Genomic DNA, 18,938 nt, shown 5'->3' with positions numbered 1-18,938 from the left:
CTCACGATGTTTTTCTTCACCGTTTGTCAGTGGTGTCTAAATAATCTTAGAAAGTACTTATAACTCGGAAATGGACCTGCTCTGGACCCCTATAGTGCAACGCCTATTATATGTATCCCCCCTAAGCCTGGCTGTGCAAGTTGCATTGCAACATGTCACCACTACACTACTGTTTTCCCTGAGGATAATTAAGGTAACCTAAACTATAAATAATTAGTTACTACAGAACACAGAAAGCATAATGTCACATGACAACATATAACTATGACTAACTATAGCAATTATTTTTAACTTAGCACTCATTTCTAATAAACATAAAGTGTTTGATAACTAAACTGAAGTCGGTATGACATCATTAGTTCAAGTATAATGTTTAGTTATTTAACTAATAGCTTTAGTATTTAACCTGGTGACCACAATTACACTTTGGAATGAGTAACTACGTAGCTTCACTGACAAATAGACTGATGAATAATTTGACATTACAAAAGTGCCTAATTAGGGATTAACCACTTGTCTGTCGGTATATAAGACACAATAGAAAACACATTGTGTCTTGCGTAGATCTGCGTTCCGACAGACAACGGGTTAATTAAAATATTTTTTCTGATATAAGCCAGTAAACATGCAAACAGTAATTGTATGGTAATGTAATTGTGAGCAATCGACGCCGCTTATGGTCACCCGAAACACCAGGGGTGGTAGAAGTGCAAGGTTACTTACACAATTTTCAAAACATGGCATGGCTCTCCCACACTTATAAATACTTCGATTTTGACTTAACTAGTTACATGTAAACTGTATTTACAACTAGTGCAAAAAGTGCTTAAATCAAATCACTTTAATGCATTTATAGTGTGTAGCCCCAGTAACCTGTTACACCTGCAACTCTGGAGAAGAGCCCTACTTGCGATTCCAACCCTTTGCATGGAAGTGGTACATGAAACCACTTGACCTATGGCCTCATTGGTCAAGTTTAATCACACTAACATTATAAATGTAAAAGTTTCTCTGTTTAGATGTTTGTCCATCAATCATGCTGTAACTACTCTGTATTGATGGTGATGTATTTTGGTATACAGACAGGGTATGAGCTGACTTGAACGGAGGAGAAGCCACTAGCAGAAACTAGTCTATGAATAAATCTAAGTAAATACAAAGTTATGTAGTTAAATAATTTGAGTTGCATAAGGTTGCATGTGTGTAATAAATAGGTGATGTTGCCTAATTCACTCAAAGAAGTAAGTATAGTTTCGTATCAAAATATATGAATAAGAAAGTAATCAAGTGTACTACTTTACTTTATAATATTAAATCATAAGAATAGACCACGAAATCAGATTTTTTTTTCTTAGTTTTTAAATTAAAAGTTAAATTTGGTGAGTGAGTAATATATAATAATAAGGCTAATTTCGTAATATATTTCTTTGTTCTTCAGTTAATACTCACTGTAAATAAAACCCAATGACGTATATAACAGTAAAATATTCAAATTTGCCTGAACAAAGATTCGGTCGAATCGAAAAATTTTAGAGTTACGAATTAAAAATAGAATTCTATATTTTTACCTTCAAAGCAGGGGGTAACAGCTTCCTTTCAGATCCATAGTTTCATAAACACATTATTAAACATAATAATAACACTAGACACTGACACAATAATTAATAATATTAAATTATTTTTCGATGAGAAAAATACTTAAAACTGTTTACGTTTTTTTTTTACACAGACACTTCACACACAAGCACAGGTATCACGGGAAACAGCCAATAAGAATAACACGAATAGAAAATGCACGTTTTAAGTTTTCAAAACAGGATGTGGGCACGAAAACAATTTTCACCAGTCCGACACGATTCTATTTCATATTTTGCCCACAAAATAAGTCTAGTACGTCGCCTTATCAAGCTAAACTCGCGTGTTTAACGCTTATTGTTTTTATTTCATCATAATTAAATAATAGTTATTTTTCCGTGATAGTAAACGATAATAATGTTTGCTTTTATTTATAAAATTGATGCGCGAACGAAAGAGATACACCCAGAAAAGTCAACAACCGTTTGACAGGTTTTGGCACTTGGACGCGTCGCCATTTTTTTTCAACGTTACCAGTTTATTTGTGAAAATTCCCTGCTTGCGTGTTTTTCAGCAATCTTTCTTATTTAATCGTATTCCTATCATAGTACTATAATTATAAATGATTTTGTACAAAAAATATTATAGAGAAAATTAGTGTATTCTTCGATAGCGTCGAATAAAACTCGAAATAAGTGTAGAGCAAATAAAACTGTATTAATTATAAATTATAAAAGAAACTATATAAAATTGCTGCGTCACCGCCGTGGATAGAAAGAGAAGTGCGCAGATTTCTGCGCAGCGACGCCGGCAAGCCGTCTTAGTAAAACTGCCTTGTGCGCAGCTTTGGTGCGCAGCGACGCCGACAAGCCGCCGTGATACCAATTGGTAAGTGCGCAGCTTTGGTGCGCAGCCGGCGAGTCCAGCGCCCCCAGCCGGCGGCAGGCGGCAGCGATGTCTTGTATAGACATGCTCCCCGGGTTGAAGGGTACTTCAAAGAGGAAGTGGGCAGATGTTGTTGAAGCCGCGCCGAATCGTCCCTCTCTTCGTCTTCAGCTCCGCGACTCTCGTGACGCCGTCGCTGCCAGGGTACACCTTCGCGACGCGCCCCAGCGACCAGCAGAGCGGCGGCAGTGCCTTATCCTTAATCAGGACAAGCGATCCCAACGCTATGTCGCCATTCGTGGAAGCAGGCCATTTTGTTTTCTGCTGTAAGCTGGAGATGTATTCAATATTAAATCTCTTCCAAAAGTGTTGTTTGATACATTCCACACGTTGATAGCGTTCCAGACGACTGATGCTGGCATCAGTGACCTGCGGATTTGGAACAGACATTAGCGAGCGTCCAATAAGGAAGTGAGAGGGAGTGAGGGCAGAGAAATCGAGAGGATTGGTGGAAAGAGGAGTAAGGGGCCTTGAATTCAAAATTGCCTCTATTTGAGTTAGGCATGTAGCCATTTCCTCGTAAGTGAAATGAGTAAGCTGCAAAAGTCGCTTTAAATGGTGCTTAGCTGAACGAACCGCAGCTTCAGCGAGACCGTTAAAGTGCGGCGAATACGCCGGTGCAAACCTGAACTCTATTCCTTCCTGAGCGATTTCGAATGCAACGTCAGAACCCTGCAAAAATGCATATAATTCATTACACGCTCCGACAAAGTTTGTGCCGTTGTCGGACAAGATAGTACGTGGCCTACCGCGACGAGAGACAAAACGGTTTAAGGCAGCCTTGTAAGCCTCTTTAGAAAGGTCCGTGACAAGTTCGAGGTGCACAGCTTTTGTAGCCATGCATACAAAAATGCACAGGTAGGACTTGATTAGTTTTGATCCCCGACCTTTCCGGTCAGATATCAAAATAGGCCCAGCATAGTCGACACTACTATTGAAAAAGGGAAATTCTAAGTTGCTTCTGGTTTCGGGTAATTGTCCCATGATTGGCTGCACATTTTGAGCTTTAAATCTATAACACTTAAGGCATTTATTTACTGTCACCTTAGAGAGATTTCTGCCTCCCAAGGGCCAATAAGTTTGGCGTATAGTAGCTAAGAGCAATTGGGGACCCGCGTGCATTAGCTTTTTATGTTGCATTTCAAATAGTATTTTTGTTAGATGATGCTTACTACAGAGTAAAATTGGATGTTTTACATTATAGTCGTACGGGGAATTATCTAGTCTGCCCCCTACACGAATAATGTTGTCAGAATCTAGAAACGGAGTCAAAGAAATTAGCCTGTTTTTACGCGACAACTGCTTCCCAGACTTGAGCACAGCGTACTCATGTTCGAACATTTCAGCTTGAGCTACGCGTAAAATAAGTGACAAAGCATTTTTTAGTTCTTCAACAGAAAGAAAACCCGTTAATTTAGAATTAGTATTCTTTAAATTGTAAATAAATCTTAGAATGTAAGCCATGACACGTTGTAAATAGTTAAAATTAGAATATTTATGAATTAATTGTTGTATAATAGAAGTAGATGTTAGGTTACTACTAGAATTGTTATCGCTATTGTGACTATCTGCTACGTTAGATATCACCTCAGGTAGATCCTGTTTTACGGGTTTATTGGGCTGTATGGGCCACGTGTCTTCATTATTAGTTAAAAATTGCGGGCCTGACCACCAGAGTGCAGAATCGCTGATAAGATCAGCCTTCAGGCCACGAGAGATAAGATCCGCCGGATTGTCCATAGACGGAACGTATCTCCAACCACCACCAGAGCTACTTTCCTGAATCTCATTGACACGATTTCGAACGAAAGGCTTTAGTTGCTGAGAAGATGTAGACAACCATCCTAGCACTATTGTGGAGTCACACCAATATTGAACTCGGTGTACTGGCAACGTGAGAGAGTCTTTGACTTTCGTGCACAACCTGGATCCCAACAGGGCCCCACACAGTTCTAATCGTGGAATTGTAGTTGGCTTGACCGGTGCCACACGGCTTTTGGAAGCTAACAAACGAACAGTGACCGTACCTGAACTCGTTACCGAACGAATGTATACGCACGCGCCGTAAGCCCTTTCAGATGCGTCTGTAAATGTGTGAATTTCATGGGTTAAAGAATTATCACCTAAAATCCATCGTGGAATCTTCAACTTATTTAAACAAGGCAATGTATTTGCAAATAACGACCATGAGTGTGCTACCTCCTGTGGCACTTCCTCATCCCAGTCGCATTTGTTTAGCCAAAGTGTCTGCATTATTATTTTGGCTTCGACGATGCAGGGACTGACCAAGCCTAATGGGTCAAATATTTGACTAATTACAGACAATATATTTCGTTTTGTTATTTTAGTAATAGTTTCAATATTAATAAAAAAAACTAATTGATCAGACTTGCATAACCACTGTACTCCTAATGTTTTTGATGGGGTATTATCGTAGTTGTCTGAAAGATCTAATATAGCGTGACTTGATTTGTTTAGACTACCTAAATCCTTTAAAACTTCAGAATTGTTAGCCTGCCACTTTCTCAAATTAAATTTAGCCGATGCCAGGATAGATATTGTTTCCCTGCATAGCTCTTGTGCACTTGAAATGGTGTCTGCACCGCTTAGAAAATCGTCTACGTAAAAATCGTGCTGTATAGCACGCTTTACAGCAGGATTCGATGTTGTGTCAGCTAAACTAACTAAGCATTTAGTGGCCAAGTACGGAGCAGACGCTGTGCCATACGTCACAGTATTCAGTGTATACGATTTTAAAGTTTCTGTTGGAGTTTTACGAAATAATATTTGTTGTAATGATCGTTGAACCGGGTTGATTTCAATGGCGCGGTACATTTTTTCAATATCCGCTGAAACCACGAATTTATGTTGTCGAAACCGTAACAATATTGAAAATAAATCGTCTTGAACCGTGGGCCCTACAAACTGTAAGTCATTAAATGATACGCCTGTCGTGGTTTTAGCAGACGCATCAAATACGGTACGTAGCCTAGTAGTGACACTAGACTCGCGCATGACACCGTGGTGTGGCAAATAGTAGTTCACTTCGGCGTTCGGCTTTGAGCTAGAATTTACCGTCATGTGACCTAGGCTTTCGTATTCTGACATAAAATCTAAGTACATAGATTTGAACTTATGGTCGCGTTCAAATCTTTTTTCTAAAGATAGAAAACGGCGTTTAGCGATACCGTATGAATCTCCTAGTACAGAAGGATCAGACTTCAAAGGTATTGTAACCACAAAACGACCGTCGTCCTTACGCTTTGTGTTATTATAAAAGCTTTCTTCGCATGCCCGTTCTTCTAAAGAAAGGGAATGCTTTTCAGGAACTGAATCCAGTTCCCAAAATATTGATAGATCTGTGCTGGGTTTGGTTTTAGCAAGGTTACACACATGTGACGAACGTGCGTGACTACCCGTGCCTGAAACTAGCCAGCCCAGTTTACTTTCACATAGCGTTGGTTGATTCTTACCTAGCTTTATGTGATTACCTAAAATGACGCTCCAAAAAACGTCTACACCGACTAATATATCTATAGCTGAGGGAATGTTGAACGATGGATCCGCCAACTGTAGGCCTCTAGGTATAGTTATGTCTTTTAAATTTATTGGAGATGATGGCAAAACATTTGTGATTTCTGGTAAAATTAAACAATCAATATTTACCGAATAGTCACCATTAATGGATTCGATTGTGAGGTTGCAGCTTTGCGCGCTAGTGCTAGTTTGGTTGCCTACACCCGTTATCGTGGACCTCGTGTCATCTTTAGACAAACGCAGCTTGTTACATAATTTGTCTGTGATGAAGTTGGCTGTGCTCCCATTATCCAGCAGAATACGGGCCTCACACCGCTCACCACTGCCACTCACCGCTGTCACCATTGCTGTGGAAAGTAAAACAAACGAGCGAGTACATGGTTCTATGTTAGCCGCAGAGTTAGCAGAAAGAGCAATACTTTCTGACGTACTGGGCATTGGATTTTGTATGGGAGCGGGTTCTGTTCTTTCCATGTGCAATAGGGTGTTATGCTTAGCTGAACAGTACTTACAGCGCGTCATTCTACACCTTTTTTCATCGTGACCCAATCTTAAACAATTAGTACATACTTTGAGGTCGTTGGCCTTTTGCTTACGTTCCTCTATTGTCAATTTTTTGAAAGAGTCGCACATGTAGAGTAAATGATCGCGGGAACACATTGGGCATGTAATTTTATTTTTATTTATATTAGTAATATTTTTATTTATACTAGTATTGTTATTTTTATTTGAACCGTGTGAAACTATCGCATAACTTTTTTGTTTATTATTGTTGTTTATATGTTTATTATTATCTTCTAATGTTTCCAAAAGATCAGCTTTATTATTTATAAATGTAGTAAACTGAGCGAGTGTAGGTTTACCTGATAAAGTATTACGATACTCTTCCCAATATCTACTAGTGGTTGCATCTAATTTCACTGACATCATGTATATAATAATAGTATCCCAATGCTCTGTGGGTTCGTTCAGGCTTTTGAGTGCTCTAATGTTTTTACTGGTAGTATCTATAAGACGTCGCAAGACAACGCTCGATTCACTAGTGACTGGTGCAACTTCAAACAAAGCCTGGAGGTGTTTATCAATGAGAAGACGACTGTTGTCGTACCTCTCACACAGCAGATCCCATGCTAACTTATAATGGTCTGCTTTAAAGTCAATGTTTTTTATTACTTCGGCTGCCTTGCCCTTTAACGAAGCTCGTAAGTAATGAAACTTGTTTATATTATCTATGCAACTACTGTCATGAATTAAAGAAATAAAGGTGTCCCTATACTCGAGCCAATTCTGATAACTGCCATCAAAGTGTGGTAAATCAATTCTAGGTAACCTTACAAAATTGGTTTTAGTCCCACCTAATACTGTTGCCTCAGAACCTGTGGAATCGCGATGCTGAGATTTGCCATCCGTCCCGGGCAGCAAACTCCGCGCCAAGGCTACCAGCGAGTAGTACTGCTGCTCAAACTGGTCTCTCGTCGCGTATGCCTCGTCCGGCTTGTCCGAAGAAACTTCAATCTCCGTCTGTAATTCATCAAATTCTGTGTATAAGGCGTTAAATTTGTCGAAGCGGGTTTCCAATTCGATTATTTGCAAGTTTGAAAGATTGTCACAGCTCTTAAGCACATTCAAATAAGCACTAAAGGTCGTTAGCTTGGCCTTCATTGAGCTGCGTCTTTTCACTAACTTGTCGGCCATTATGGTGTTAAAAGAAATCACTAAGTAGAAAATTTAGCCATCAAAAATATAAGTAACGATTAATAAAATTATGTCACTGTGCTATCACGAATTATTATAACGCGATGCACTAAGCAATAGAAGCAGGAATAAACATGCACTTAAATTCGTTACTTGTAAATAACTCGACGCGAATAATCACGCTTTGTGCTCATGCAACATAACAAACACTGTATTTCAAGCGAATACGAGTGAAAATAGCTAGTTAACCTAATCAATAGGGCAATGAATAGGAACTATTAAAAGGAAAAACAGCGTTATACTTATAACGTGTATAGAAAGGAGGACTGGAACAACGGTTATCAAGGAATAATTGGAACGAGCTCACTAATATCCGAATCCGTTATCCGCAAAGTCCTGAATGCGACTTCAAATCTTCAACCGTAGGCGACGATGACACTGCTATTTTCTCACGCTGCAGATTGCGACGCGGGAATCCACCGACGTCTCGCACGCGTGGATGTTTCTTAACACACAAAAATCTTCTCGCTGTGTTGCAGTTGTTCTTGCGAAGGACCAAAATGTTAGTGTATTCTTCGATAGCGTCGAATAAAACTCGAAATAAGTGTAGAGCAAATAAAACTGTATTAATTATAAATTATAAAAGAAACTATATAAAATTGCTGCGTCACCGCCGTGGATAGAAAGAGAAGTGCGCAGATTTCTGCGCAGCGACGCCGGCAAGCCGTCTTAGTAAAACTGCCTTGTGCGCAGCTTTGGTGCGCAGCGACGCCGACAAGCCGCCGTGATACCAATTGGTAAGTGCGCAGCTTTGGTGCGCAGCCGGCGAGTCCAGCGCCCCCAGCCGGCGGCAGGCGGCAGCGATGTCTTGTATAGACATGCTCCCCGGGTTGAAGGGTACTTCAAAGAGGAAGTGGGCAGATGTTGTTGAAGCCGCGCCGAATCGTCCCTCTCTTCGTCTTCAGCTCCGCGACTCTCGTGACGCCGTCGCTGCCAGGGTACACCTTCGCGACGCGCCCCAGCGCCCCCAGCCGGCGGCAGGCGGCAGCGATGTCTTGTATAGACAGTATTCCTTTTCAGCCGAGTTAAAATGATCGAGAGTTTCGACATTACGAAATTCTCAAAACTCGATCTATCTTGAGTTTATCTTTTTGATTTTTTTTTCCAGGACCTCTTTTTAGTCCCGGTTGCAAAGGGTTATAATAACTTATTGTCATTCGGTACATAGAGGTAAATGAAACTTCAAAATTAATTTGCTTGGTTATATAATATTCCAATATCACATTAATATATTTTTTACAGTTTAAATAAGCGTATATATTATATTTTTACCCGAAGTACATTTTAAATATTATTTTATAAATTATAATAGCAATATAAATTCTTAAAACTAATGACTAGAATAATAGGGAACTAGAAGATACATTTCTTTGGTATCTATAAGCGTAACATTTCTACCTAGGAGGCTGGCGTTAGGTGGATGGATCAAGGGCCTGATACGCAACCTCCCATACCGCTGCAACTGTGCACCAGGATCTAAAGTAGATACAACCATGAAAACACCGGAACACTGAAGTCCGGCGGGTCAAAGAGATGAATGACTGTCTTGGAACCCGGAACAAAATAAATCAGAAGATATTATTAAAGGAGAAGAAAATAGGGCCTGTTACAGAAGGCAGTTCTCCTGGACGCGGCACGCATTGTGATGAGGTATCTGTCTTTGTAGCCCTAAACACCGGTAGATTAGACCATGCTCCTGCTACTGGGCGACTCCTATTTTTATATAATATAATTATTTATAAGTAGTATTTAATTTTTGAGGTTTTTAAACAAATATATGGAATAAAAATCCTACGATAATTATAATGAGATCATTGCATAGAATACACGTCATTATTGCTTTTACTACATTAAACATTTCCCCATAAATGGGCTAAATTAAACTTCACTACAAATAGCAACACCGAATATTGTTTTAAAAACTTTATTCAATGGCCAAGGCCATTAATTTTGAGGACTTCGTATCTTTCTCTACGCCCGGGAACACAAAACCTTTTTTGGCCAATTCTTCATACGTTATTTCGAATAGATCGACAAATCCTGCTTTCTTTGCGACCGCTTGCGACGCGCCCGCTGTGAAGACAGTCGCTGTTACCTTGATGTTGAGAGCCTTGCATAGTGGAATCCTGTTAACAATGAAATTATTGTTAGTTTAATTTTAATAATGGTGTAGCCGTATGGATATGACAGAGAGAAGAGAGAAGAAGAGGTATCAGCGCTCTCTGATAAGCCTCAATCTTATACTGACCGACAGACAGACAGATATCTATAATATAAAAATAAGTCGGGTTTTCCTTCCTGACGCTATAACTCCAGAACGCACGAACCGATTTCCACGGTTTTGCATTCGTTCAAAGGTCTCAGGCTTCGTGAGGATAATTCAGGAAAAAATCAAGAAAAATCAGAAAAACAGTTTGTTAGTTTTTAATCTGTACTAATATTATAAGGCTGAAGAGTTTGTTTGTTTGTTTGTTTGTTTGAACGCGCTAATCTCCGGAACTACTGGTCCGATTTGAATAATTCTTTTTGTGTTGAATAGTGCATTTATCGAGGAAGGCTATAGGCTATAAAACATTACGCTATGACCAATAGGAGCCAAGCAGAGCGGGTGAAACCGCGCGGAAGTAGCTAGTAGTACCTATATTATTTACTTTGACGTTCAAAAGTGCCTTCCTGGTCTATTTGAAATAAATTTTAACTTTGACTTTGACTTTAAAGAATGGATGTTTTATACAGAGACTTTTTTATATACTGTAGAAAAACCAGTAAATAGTTTTACCATAGCCACAATATAACCCTTTAAAAAAAAAGACAAATTGACATACACCTACAAGACGACATGTCAATTCTTATTTATAACAATTTTTGACAGCTACGTAGTTTACAACAACAACAATAATTATTTTTGAATATTTATTTTATTACAACAGGTAACAATTTGGTTTCCACAACCCACAATGCAACCGTACTACTCCTACTTCAAAAACAAGAAACCGGGACAGAAGCCAAAATGCCTGTGCGACACCGTCGCCATTCTCGGCAAAATAACACAAGAAAACGAACGGTTATCGAAGACAGAAATCAACCAAATCAGGTTAAACTTAATTATCATGTTATCGGCTTACTCACGTAACTGTTTGACGAGGAACTCGACTAGTTTCAAGCCATGCTAGAGGCTCATATTCATGAGCAGCATTCAACTGAGAAATACAACCCGGGTCTTTTCAAGGTCAGAGTGAATAGGTACTTTCTAAGTCTGTGTGCTCCATCTTCGGCCACATCTTCGCTTCGCCGTCCTGGCAGTAAGCGGGTTGGTGGCCAAACGCAGACTTATCAACGTTAAAAAAAATGCTAGAGGCTCATATTCATGAGCAGCATTCCGCGACACACGACGCGGCGATTGTCGCGCTGCTAGCCGATAACATAATAATTAATTTAGTATGTCTCACGAAAGTTACTAAAATTACAGGTTAAATTTATTCACGGAAAGAAATTCCGATGGCACTGGGTACCTGATGCTGCGAGGCAAAGACATTGAAGGGAGATACCGGCGTAGGATCCAGGATACTGACATGAGAGCTATCTGTGCTTACGTCCAGCAGTCCTCACGTCGCATCACAAGACTGGATCTAAGCTACAATAACATCACAGACCGTGGCTTCTTCAGATTACTAAAAAAGTTACTCATTAAAGGAAGATCAAGCATAATAAACTTGAATATAATGAATAATCGACTAACACGCCACTCGATTGCCAAGCTCGCCAAATACTCGAAGGTTTTAAAACTAAAATACTTAAGGATTAATGGAAATCGATTCGGATTGAAAGGGATTGAGCATCTAGCTAAGTTTTTAATTTATAATACATCTGTTGAGTATTTGGATATAGGCGAGACGAATCAAAATTTGTCGAGTATCGCTCAAATCATTACTGCTTTAAGAGCCGATCATGGTGGTAACAAAACAATCCGAGTGTTAGACTTTAGTCGAGTCATACCGCTGTTTAATCGATATGATTACGAATCGAAATGGTTTGCGTATCACCTCGAGTTTTTACTAGAGAGGAACTCTACTATAATCGAGTTGCATTTACAGAAAAATGATTTCATTAGTCATGATGTGGAATATTTTGCGCGCGGTTTGAGAAGGAATACTACGTTATTGTATTTGGACCTCGCTTTTAATAGGATTGGTGATTACGGAGCTGAATTGTTAGGACAATATCTAGCCGAAGGGCCGCAATTATTATTCATAAACATAGCAGGGAATGGTATTCAAAATACCGGAGCTAGAGCGCTCAGTTTCGGGCTCCCATACTCGAAAATCCGCGCTTTAGACATCTCCCGCAATTTAATAACAGATAGTGGCATAATTGACATTTTGAATACGATAAAAAAACCTTACTTTCTGCGGTTTTTAAACATGTGGGGGAATAAAATTACTCATGATTCTTGTGTTATTATTCAGAGAATGTTGACGAGTGGGGTTTTGTTCCAACATACAATGGATGTTAAAGTGTATGAAGTAGATGGTGTTTTACACGCAGCCTATTTCCCTAATCCGGCGAATCGGAATAAACATTTCTATTATGATGAATTAGAATACGGTTGCGTCCAACCTATATACCATATAACTAGGAATATTATGGAAGAAAAGAAAAAAGTTAAAGTTGATTGTAAACAACGACATAAGTTGGATAAAACTGATAAATTGAATTTTTAAAGTCTGGTAACACACTTGTAACACTTCTAGTGTTGCAATACGTTTTTTAAGGTGGGAAAATCATCCAATGTCTTCTCCGGCCTTGGGCGAGGCGAGAGGGAGTGCCAGACTTTTATAGACTAAAAACCACCCCGTACCTACTTCACCCAATCTCCGATTCCCCAACAACCCTTAAATTCCTAATCCCCAAAAGGCCGGCAACGCACTTGTAACGCCTCTGGTGTTTGAAGTGTCCATGGACGGCGGCGATTGCTTACCATCAGGTGATCCGTCTGCTCGTTTACCCCTTTATACCATAAAAACCCGTTTTCTAAGTTTCGATATTATAATTTTTTTAGATTTTTAGTTTTATACGACTATTTTAAAATAATTTTAGATTGCATATTTGTTTATATTTTAGTACTTATTGTATAGTTTTCTTAAAATCAAATCGTTGTTTGATAAAATCGAATTACTTATTAATAAATTATTCCATTTATATTATTATGTACCTTTTGTCTCATTTACAAGTATCAAGCTCTGTTGACTATTATTACAATTGTCGTGGTGGCCCAGAGGTTTAAAACCCGCTTCTCATGCATGAGTATGCGGGTTCGAAACCTACCAACGGCAAGTACCAATGTGACTTTTTCCGAGTTATACGTACTTTCTAAGATTATTCAGACACCACTGACAAACGGTGAAGGAAAACATCGTGAGGAAATAATTTGTATGTGGGCTTATAATTTTTAAATATAAATTTTAAATCGCCAACCCGCATTGAGCAAGCATGGTGATTAATGCTCAAACCTTCTCCGTGTGAGAAGAGGCCTTTGGTCAGCAGTGGACACTTATAGGCTGTTGATGTAGCTCTAATGAACTTTATGTTACACACGACTGTAACTCGGCTTGTGGTTAATTATAAAGTTGAAGACAAACTAAATCTAAAAGGGACGAGATTTCTTTTAAGTAATGGAAACGTTTTATACGTATTATTATAGAACTGAATGTAGAAGTAAATGTATTTTTTATTATTTATGTTAATGTTCCTATGAGGTTGACATAATAATTGTGTGATCAAATTCTCTCATTAATTTAATAAATATTTAAAAAAAATAAAGTATTGTTATACAACTACAAGTGTAGAACACTAAACAAGAACAAAAAGTAATGAAATAATAATTATGGATATTTTTATCCGAATTTTACGAACTTCTCTTCCAAGTTATTCTCTTCCTAATTTCTAACGTTAAAGAGGTCTTCAAGTATTTAAATCATTGTCAAACTTAAAAACTTTACACAGAAGATACAATACGCTTCGCCATAGCAATCTGATTACATAGGTAAGAGAAGCGTAAGACGGGCGGACGGTCCGTATCAAACGACGATGCGTGCGATGCTGGCCTGTGGACGCTTAACTTAATGCTACGCCGTAGCAGGCTAACTACAAAGGATACGAAATGCTACGCCGTAGTCATGCCGTAGCAATCGTTATAAACCGCAGTTTAATAAAAAAATAAAAACTTTTTACAGGGTGACTGAATCACAGAAACTAATGAGTACAAAAAAAAGTTTCTTCGGGAAAGTTGTTTGTAATCATGAGTACAATCACGTGTTTAAATATCGTTCACTAATTACCAGTCACCCTATCTTATACCAATTCAATATCACTAAATAACTATCTCAATTACAACCAAACAATTCAATAAACACGTTAATTATCCCGCAAACTAGAGACGTGCCAGTATCCCGCATTCCGGGATAGATTCCCGATAAATTCCCCATTACCCCGCGACTGAAGAATCTGAGAGGCATCCGTAATATCAGCGGTAATTGGATGGCGGGTTTCTATAGACCAGCAGTGCTATTCTGAAATTGGTAAATTCATCTCGAAAGATATCTCGCAAGTCATTGAAAATTAATTTACTTATTTTATGGGATATGTCAGTACACGAGCAGACGGATCACGTGATGGTAAGCAATCGCCGCCGCCCGCCCATGGACACCCGCAACACTCGAGTTAATGTGTTGGCAGACTTTAGGAAGTTTTTTTATGGTAGGAAAATCATCCAATGAATTCTGTCACCTTGGGCGAGGCGAGACTGAAACTATTTTTTTATTAGACTCTTACTGACTAAAAACCACCCCGTTCCTAATCCTACTTTTCGAGCCGGAGCCCTGGTAAACCTGCTAGGTAGTCCGCAGCTCCGGAGCCTTTGGGGGTTAGGAATTTAAGGGTTGTTGGGTAATCCGGGATTGGTTAGGGAACGAATTGGGCCTCCGGTAACCTCACTCACACAACGCAAGCGTTGTTTCACGTCGGCTTTCTGTGAGGCCGTGGTATCACTCCGGTCGAGCCAGCCCATTTTCAGAATAACACTAAAGAGAGGCATTCGTAATATCGTGGGTAATTGATCGGCGGTTTGTATAGAGCTGTTCGAGTCCCGGGTTAAATCGTTTAGTGAGATAAGGAGGGGAAATTAATTTGAGCCGTGTTAGGGTATCTTTCAAATGTTTTTTGTGATCTAAAATTATTAATGGAGTCTTTAAAATAGGGGTAAAATGCGCGATAATACAAGAAAAATGCGGATACTTAACGTTTATTTTAGGTACAAGAATAATGCGTCATAATGTTACACCTTGTAGAAGTCTAACTTCGATTTTTCAAAAGTTATGTCATGAATCCTATTAAGTCCTCTGAAATGTAATAGAATGCGAACCTATATACAATAGGGCAGATGGCATTTTTTTTATTTCAATGTCCGTCTTGTAGATTATTTTAAAATATTAGACACGTATTTTTTATTTTCTCACGGAAACAAATACTTTCGAAGATATATCGATTTGAAATATCTCACTTATAGGTACTTTTTATGCGTAAAAATTACTTATTTGCTCCCACTCCTAAAGTTTCATTCGTTTTACCTAACAATATCTTCGAAAATATTTTTGTAATGGCATATAAAATTTTTACCAACAAAAATGAAAGTCACGCCATTCTATAAAAAAAATCACACCCACCTAGCCAACAGCAGTTCCTTCCCAACCCCGCAGCCTCTCCAGCTGGGGTCCACCACCAGGCCGTACGCAGTCAGATACTTGTCCACCCCGTACCGCTCGAACACATCCACCGACCTCGTCACCAGGTCCACTGCGCCGAAGAGTTGAGCCCAGATTTTGTCGTCCGTCTGGAAAAGGTGGTTATGGTCTGTTTTCTCTGAAGTTAAATGTCAAAGCAATTATTTCAAGGCATATTGCATACTAGCTACTTCCTCGCGGTTTCACCCGCTCTGCTCGGCCCCTATTGGTCGTAGCGTGAAGTTTTATGGCATATAACGTTCCTCGATAAATACACTATCCAACACAAAAATAATTATTCAAATCGGAACAGTAGTTTCGGAGATTAACGCGTTCAAACAAACAAACTCTTCAGCTTTGTACATATATTAGTAATAAGTAATATGTAGAGTATAGATTTAAAGGCACTTTTAAACTGACATGGTCACTAACACTTACATTAGAATTTAAGACGGGATGAACTCAGTTCATCCGTGATCATGACGCTTGCAACAGTGCCGAAATATCGGAAACTCATAGACATAAATAAACATGGTAGGTAAATATCCCGTCTTAAGTTCTAATGTTACTTTTAAAATATCAAAAAAAAAAAGTTGTTCGTTAGTGGTCTGACTTATTTAAAACGTTGCCCCAAACTAGGAATTTCTCCTGTGTCGTGGGTGCGTTTACAAACATACAAGTTCACATACACATGACACCCAGACCCGAAACAACAATTTGTGGGTCACACAAAAAGCACTCACATGGAAAGGCTCTTCCTTATCCTCCTTGCAGACGACAGTGAGGATGTTGACTCCAACGACCTTCGGAGGCTGGTCATCATTATCCTCCACACAGACCAGGGACAGGTGCTCCTTGAGAGGAGACCTCCACAGCTTCTGCAGCTCTTTCATAGCTGAAGGATAGTTTTGGATACCTGGTGAAAGAAAAATACTTTTAAATGGGGATGGAAATTTCTTGCTTCCCTGGCCGAGTAGACGCAAGTGCGACTGGCAGGCAAGAGGTCTCGGGTTTGATTGCCAGGTCGGGCAAAGTATCACTGGGATTTTTACGGTTTTTCGAAAATTTCTCAGTACGGAGTCTGGAATTGTGCCCGGTATATAGCAAATGACTAACCCCCTATTACATGGGACTTATAATATGTAATGTGCACCTCTGCCTACCCCTCCGGGGATAGAAGGCAAGACGTTGACGTTGATAATTTCTTTTTATATGATAGTGTACCTTGCAACTAGTCCTATCACCTGATGGTAATCAATCAGATTGCCGCCACCCATGTACATCCGAAAAACCAGAGGCGTTATAAGTGTGTTGCAGGCATTTTGTGGAGTTAGGAATTTAAAGGTTGTTAGGAAATCGGATATTAGAAGGAGGGGAAGGTACTAGCTTATTACAAAAGTAAAATAAAACTCTCACCAATATACTTGCAAGGAGGCTCATCCCTCATGAAGTACCGAGTCAGGAGATCCACTGCCTCATCAAACAGATCGTCCGTCAGGTCCTGGATCCTCAGAGGACCCTTGTTAGATGAGAATCGACGCCATATCGTGGGGAAAGGAATGTCTGAAGGTCTTGTGAACACCATCTGAAGAATAGATTATAGATTAGAGACAGAAGATATAAATAAAGGGACAGAAGAGAAGAATACATTTGTCACCACCCTCACTCTTCCCGTGGGTGTCGTATACCCGTAAGGGTAATAGGGTGTTTTTCCACCAGAGATGAGCTATGCTACGTTGCTGTGGATGCGTTTGGTTTCCACAAATCATATTCATTGGTACACATAGCTTAGCACTAGTGGAAAGGCATGCTAAAGATGTGTGCCATGTATAGCTTTTCTACTATCAATACATCGTATATTCAAGCTGCGCATCTTACTCGTACAGATCATAGCTTAGTATCAGTGGAAACGGGCACATAGTTTCACAGCTTAGCTATTACATCTTCGTAGCATAGATAAAATGACACGGAAATGCATCCTAAAGTATTAATATAATTTAATAAAAAAAAGAATTGGGTAATTGGGCCTCCGGTAACCTCACTCACACAACGCAAGCGTTGTTTCACGTCAGTATTCTGTAACACCGTGATATCACTCCGGTCGAGCCGGCCCATTCGTGCCGAAACACGGCTCTCCCACACTTAAAAAACTACTTAAACTTCACCCACTTACCTTTAACTTAATCAGCTTACAAAGTTACTAAGTATTAACTTAGCAATATAGAGAACCGGCAAGGGATGTTTACCCCCCAAGATGCCGCGATATAATGCCGTCTCCAAGGGGCCGGTGCCTGTGACACAACCGGCGCAAAATGTAAGGAATTTTTCAATTAATTTTCTTAGGACACTTTGTGTTATACTGTGGTTTTGCTTGTAGGGTTATGAAATGTAGTTTTTTGGAGTTTTTGTAGTGTTCTTGTGTTTGTATATATTGTTGTCTTAATTTTTAAATGTTGTTGTCATATCAAATTGAATAAATTTTAAAAATGATCACGCCTTTTTATCCGAATTTGGTAGGCAGAGGTGCTTTAAATTACGTCACGTTTGACGAGCTACGGCACGTAATGCCGCTATACATATGTATACGTATTTTTCACCATTTTGTTTTATAAATCCCATGTAAGTGATATTGCCATATAATGGGCACAATTCCAGACTCCGTGCTACTACTGAGAAATTTTTGAAACACCGAACAAAGTCCAGTAATAATTTGGCCGAACCGGGAATCGAACCCGAGACCTCTTGCCCGGCAATCGCACTTACAATCACTCAGCCAACGAGGTAGTTTATTGTTATTATACCTATGCTATATTCTCCGTGTGAGAAGAGGCCAGCAGTGGCCACTTATAGGCTGATGATGTGACGATAAGATCTCCATACAAATTACGTCTCTATTTTGAATTGAAGATGGATAGACAAACACACATCTGTACATAATATTATATTGCTATATAATGGAAATATGAACTCCAATACACGTACCTTGGTTACGACTTTATTGGAGAATTTGGAATACCGATAAATACCAGACAAGAGCGAAATGAAGTCTCCGGATTGCGGACAACGTAGAGGGTTACCGGGGCTCCGGCTCAAAGCAGGAGAAGGAACGGGGTGATTTTTAGTCAGTAAGAGTCTGACACTCCCTCCCGCCTCACCCAAGGCGGGAGAAGTCATTGCTGGCCTTTTGGATTAGGATTTCCTCCCTTGGGGAATCGGGCGAAATGAAGGAGTATAATTCAGGATTCCACAATTACTCAAATTCTTTTAGGTTTTAATTAAACTACCTTTATGGAATTTTTTTTAACGACTTTGGATTACATTGGTAAGCAATCAGTCCGGATTCATAAA

At 39.4% G+C, this 18,938-nt stretch overlaps 5 protein-coding genes across 5 annotated transcripts in view; 1 reads left to right on the top strand and 4 right to left on the bottom strand.

The window, feature by feature from the left end:
- LOC118280207 (GTPase-activating protein CdGAPr) overlaps window positions 1–2,077 on the bottom strand; it is a 101,751-nt gene extending 99,674 nt beyond the window's left edge. Inside the window, exon 1 of the mRNA XM_050701787.1 lies at window positions 1,569–2,077. The gene's annotated coding sequence lies outside the window, so the exon portion shown is untranslated. The remainder of the gene's footprint in view (window positions 1–1,568) is intronic.
- LOC118280249 (scavenger receptor class B member 1) overlaps window positions 1–18,938 on the bottom strand; it is a 271,827-nt gene that overhangs the window by 13,155 nt on the left and 239,734 nt on the right. The window lies entirely within an intron of this gene.
- Window positions 2,268–8,770, bottom strand: LOC118280784 (uncharacterized). The gene is made up of 2 exons (XM_035601159.2): window positions 6,187–8,770; window positions 2,268–2,889 (listed from the first exon to the last, which is right to left on the bottom strand). Exons 1-2 carry the CDS (start codon window positions 7,750–7,752, stop codon window positions 2,569–2,571), a joined length of 1,887 nt encoding a protein of 628 aa, XP_035457052.2. The 5' UTR covers window positions 7,753–8,770; the 3' UTR covers window positions 2,268–2,568.
- On the bottom strand, window positions 9,001–17,862 carry LOC118280445 (uncharacterized). Its single transcript, XM_035600481.2, has 5 exons — window positions 17,764–17,862; window positions 17,007–17,175; window positions 16,334–16,506; window positions 15,534–15,700; window positions 9,001–9,938 (listed from the first exon to the last, which is right to left on the bottom strand). The coding sequence occupies exons 2-5, from the start codon at window positions 17,173–17,175 to the stop codon at window positions 9,737–9,739; spliced, it is 711 nt and encodes a 236-aa protein (XP_035456374.2). The 5' UTR covers window positions 17,764–17,862; the 3' UTR covers window positions 9,001–9,736.
- On the top strand, window positions 10,639–12,834 carry LOC118280444 (leucine-rich repeat-containing protein 34-like). Its single transcript, XM_035600480.2, has 2 exons — window positions 10,639–10,906; window positions 11,282–12,834. The coding sequence occupies exons 1-2, from the start codon at window positions 10,770–10,772 to the stop codon at window positions 12,531–12,533; spliced, it is 1,389 nt and encodes a 462-aa protein (XP_035456373.2). The 5' UTR covers window positions 10,639–10,769; the 3' UTR covers window positions 12,534–12,834.

The sequence above is a fragment of the Spodoptera frugiperda genome, chromosome 21 (genome assembly GCF_023101765.2).
Source record: "Spodoptera frugiperda isolate SF20-4 chromosome 21, AGI-APGP_CSIRO_Sfru_2.0, whole genome shotgun sequence".
Taxonomy (NCBI): domain Eukaryota; kingdom Metazoa; phylum Arthropoda; class Insecta; order Lepidoptera; family Noctuidae; genus Spodoptera; species Spodoptera frugiperda.
The sequence above is the reverse complement of the archived record's forward strand: the minus strand, read 5'-3'. Positions and strand labels throughout refer to the sequence as shown.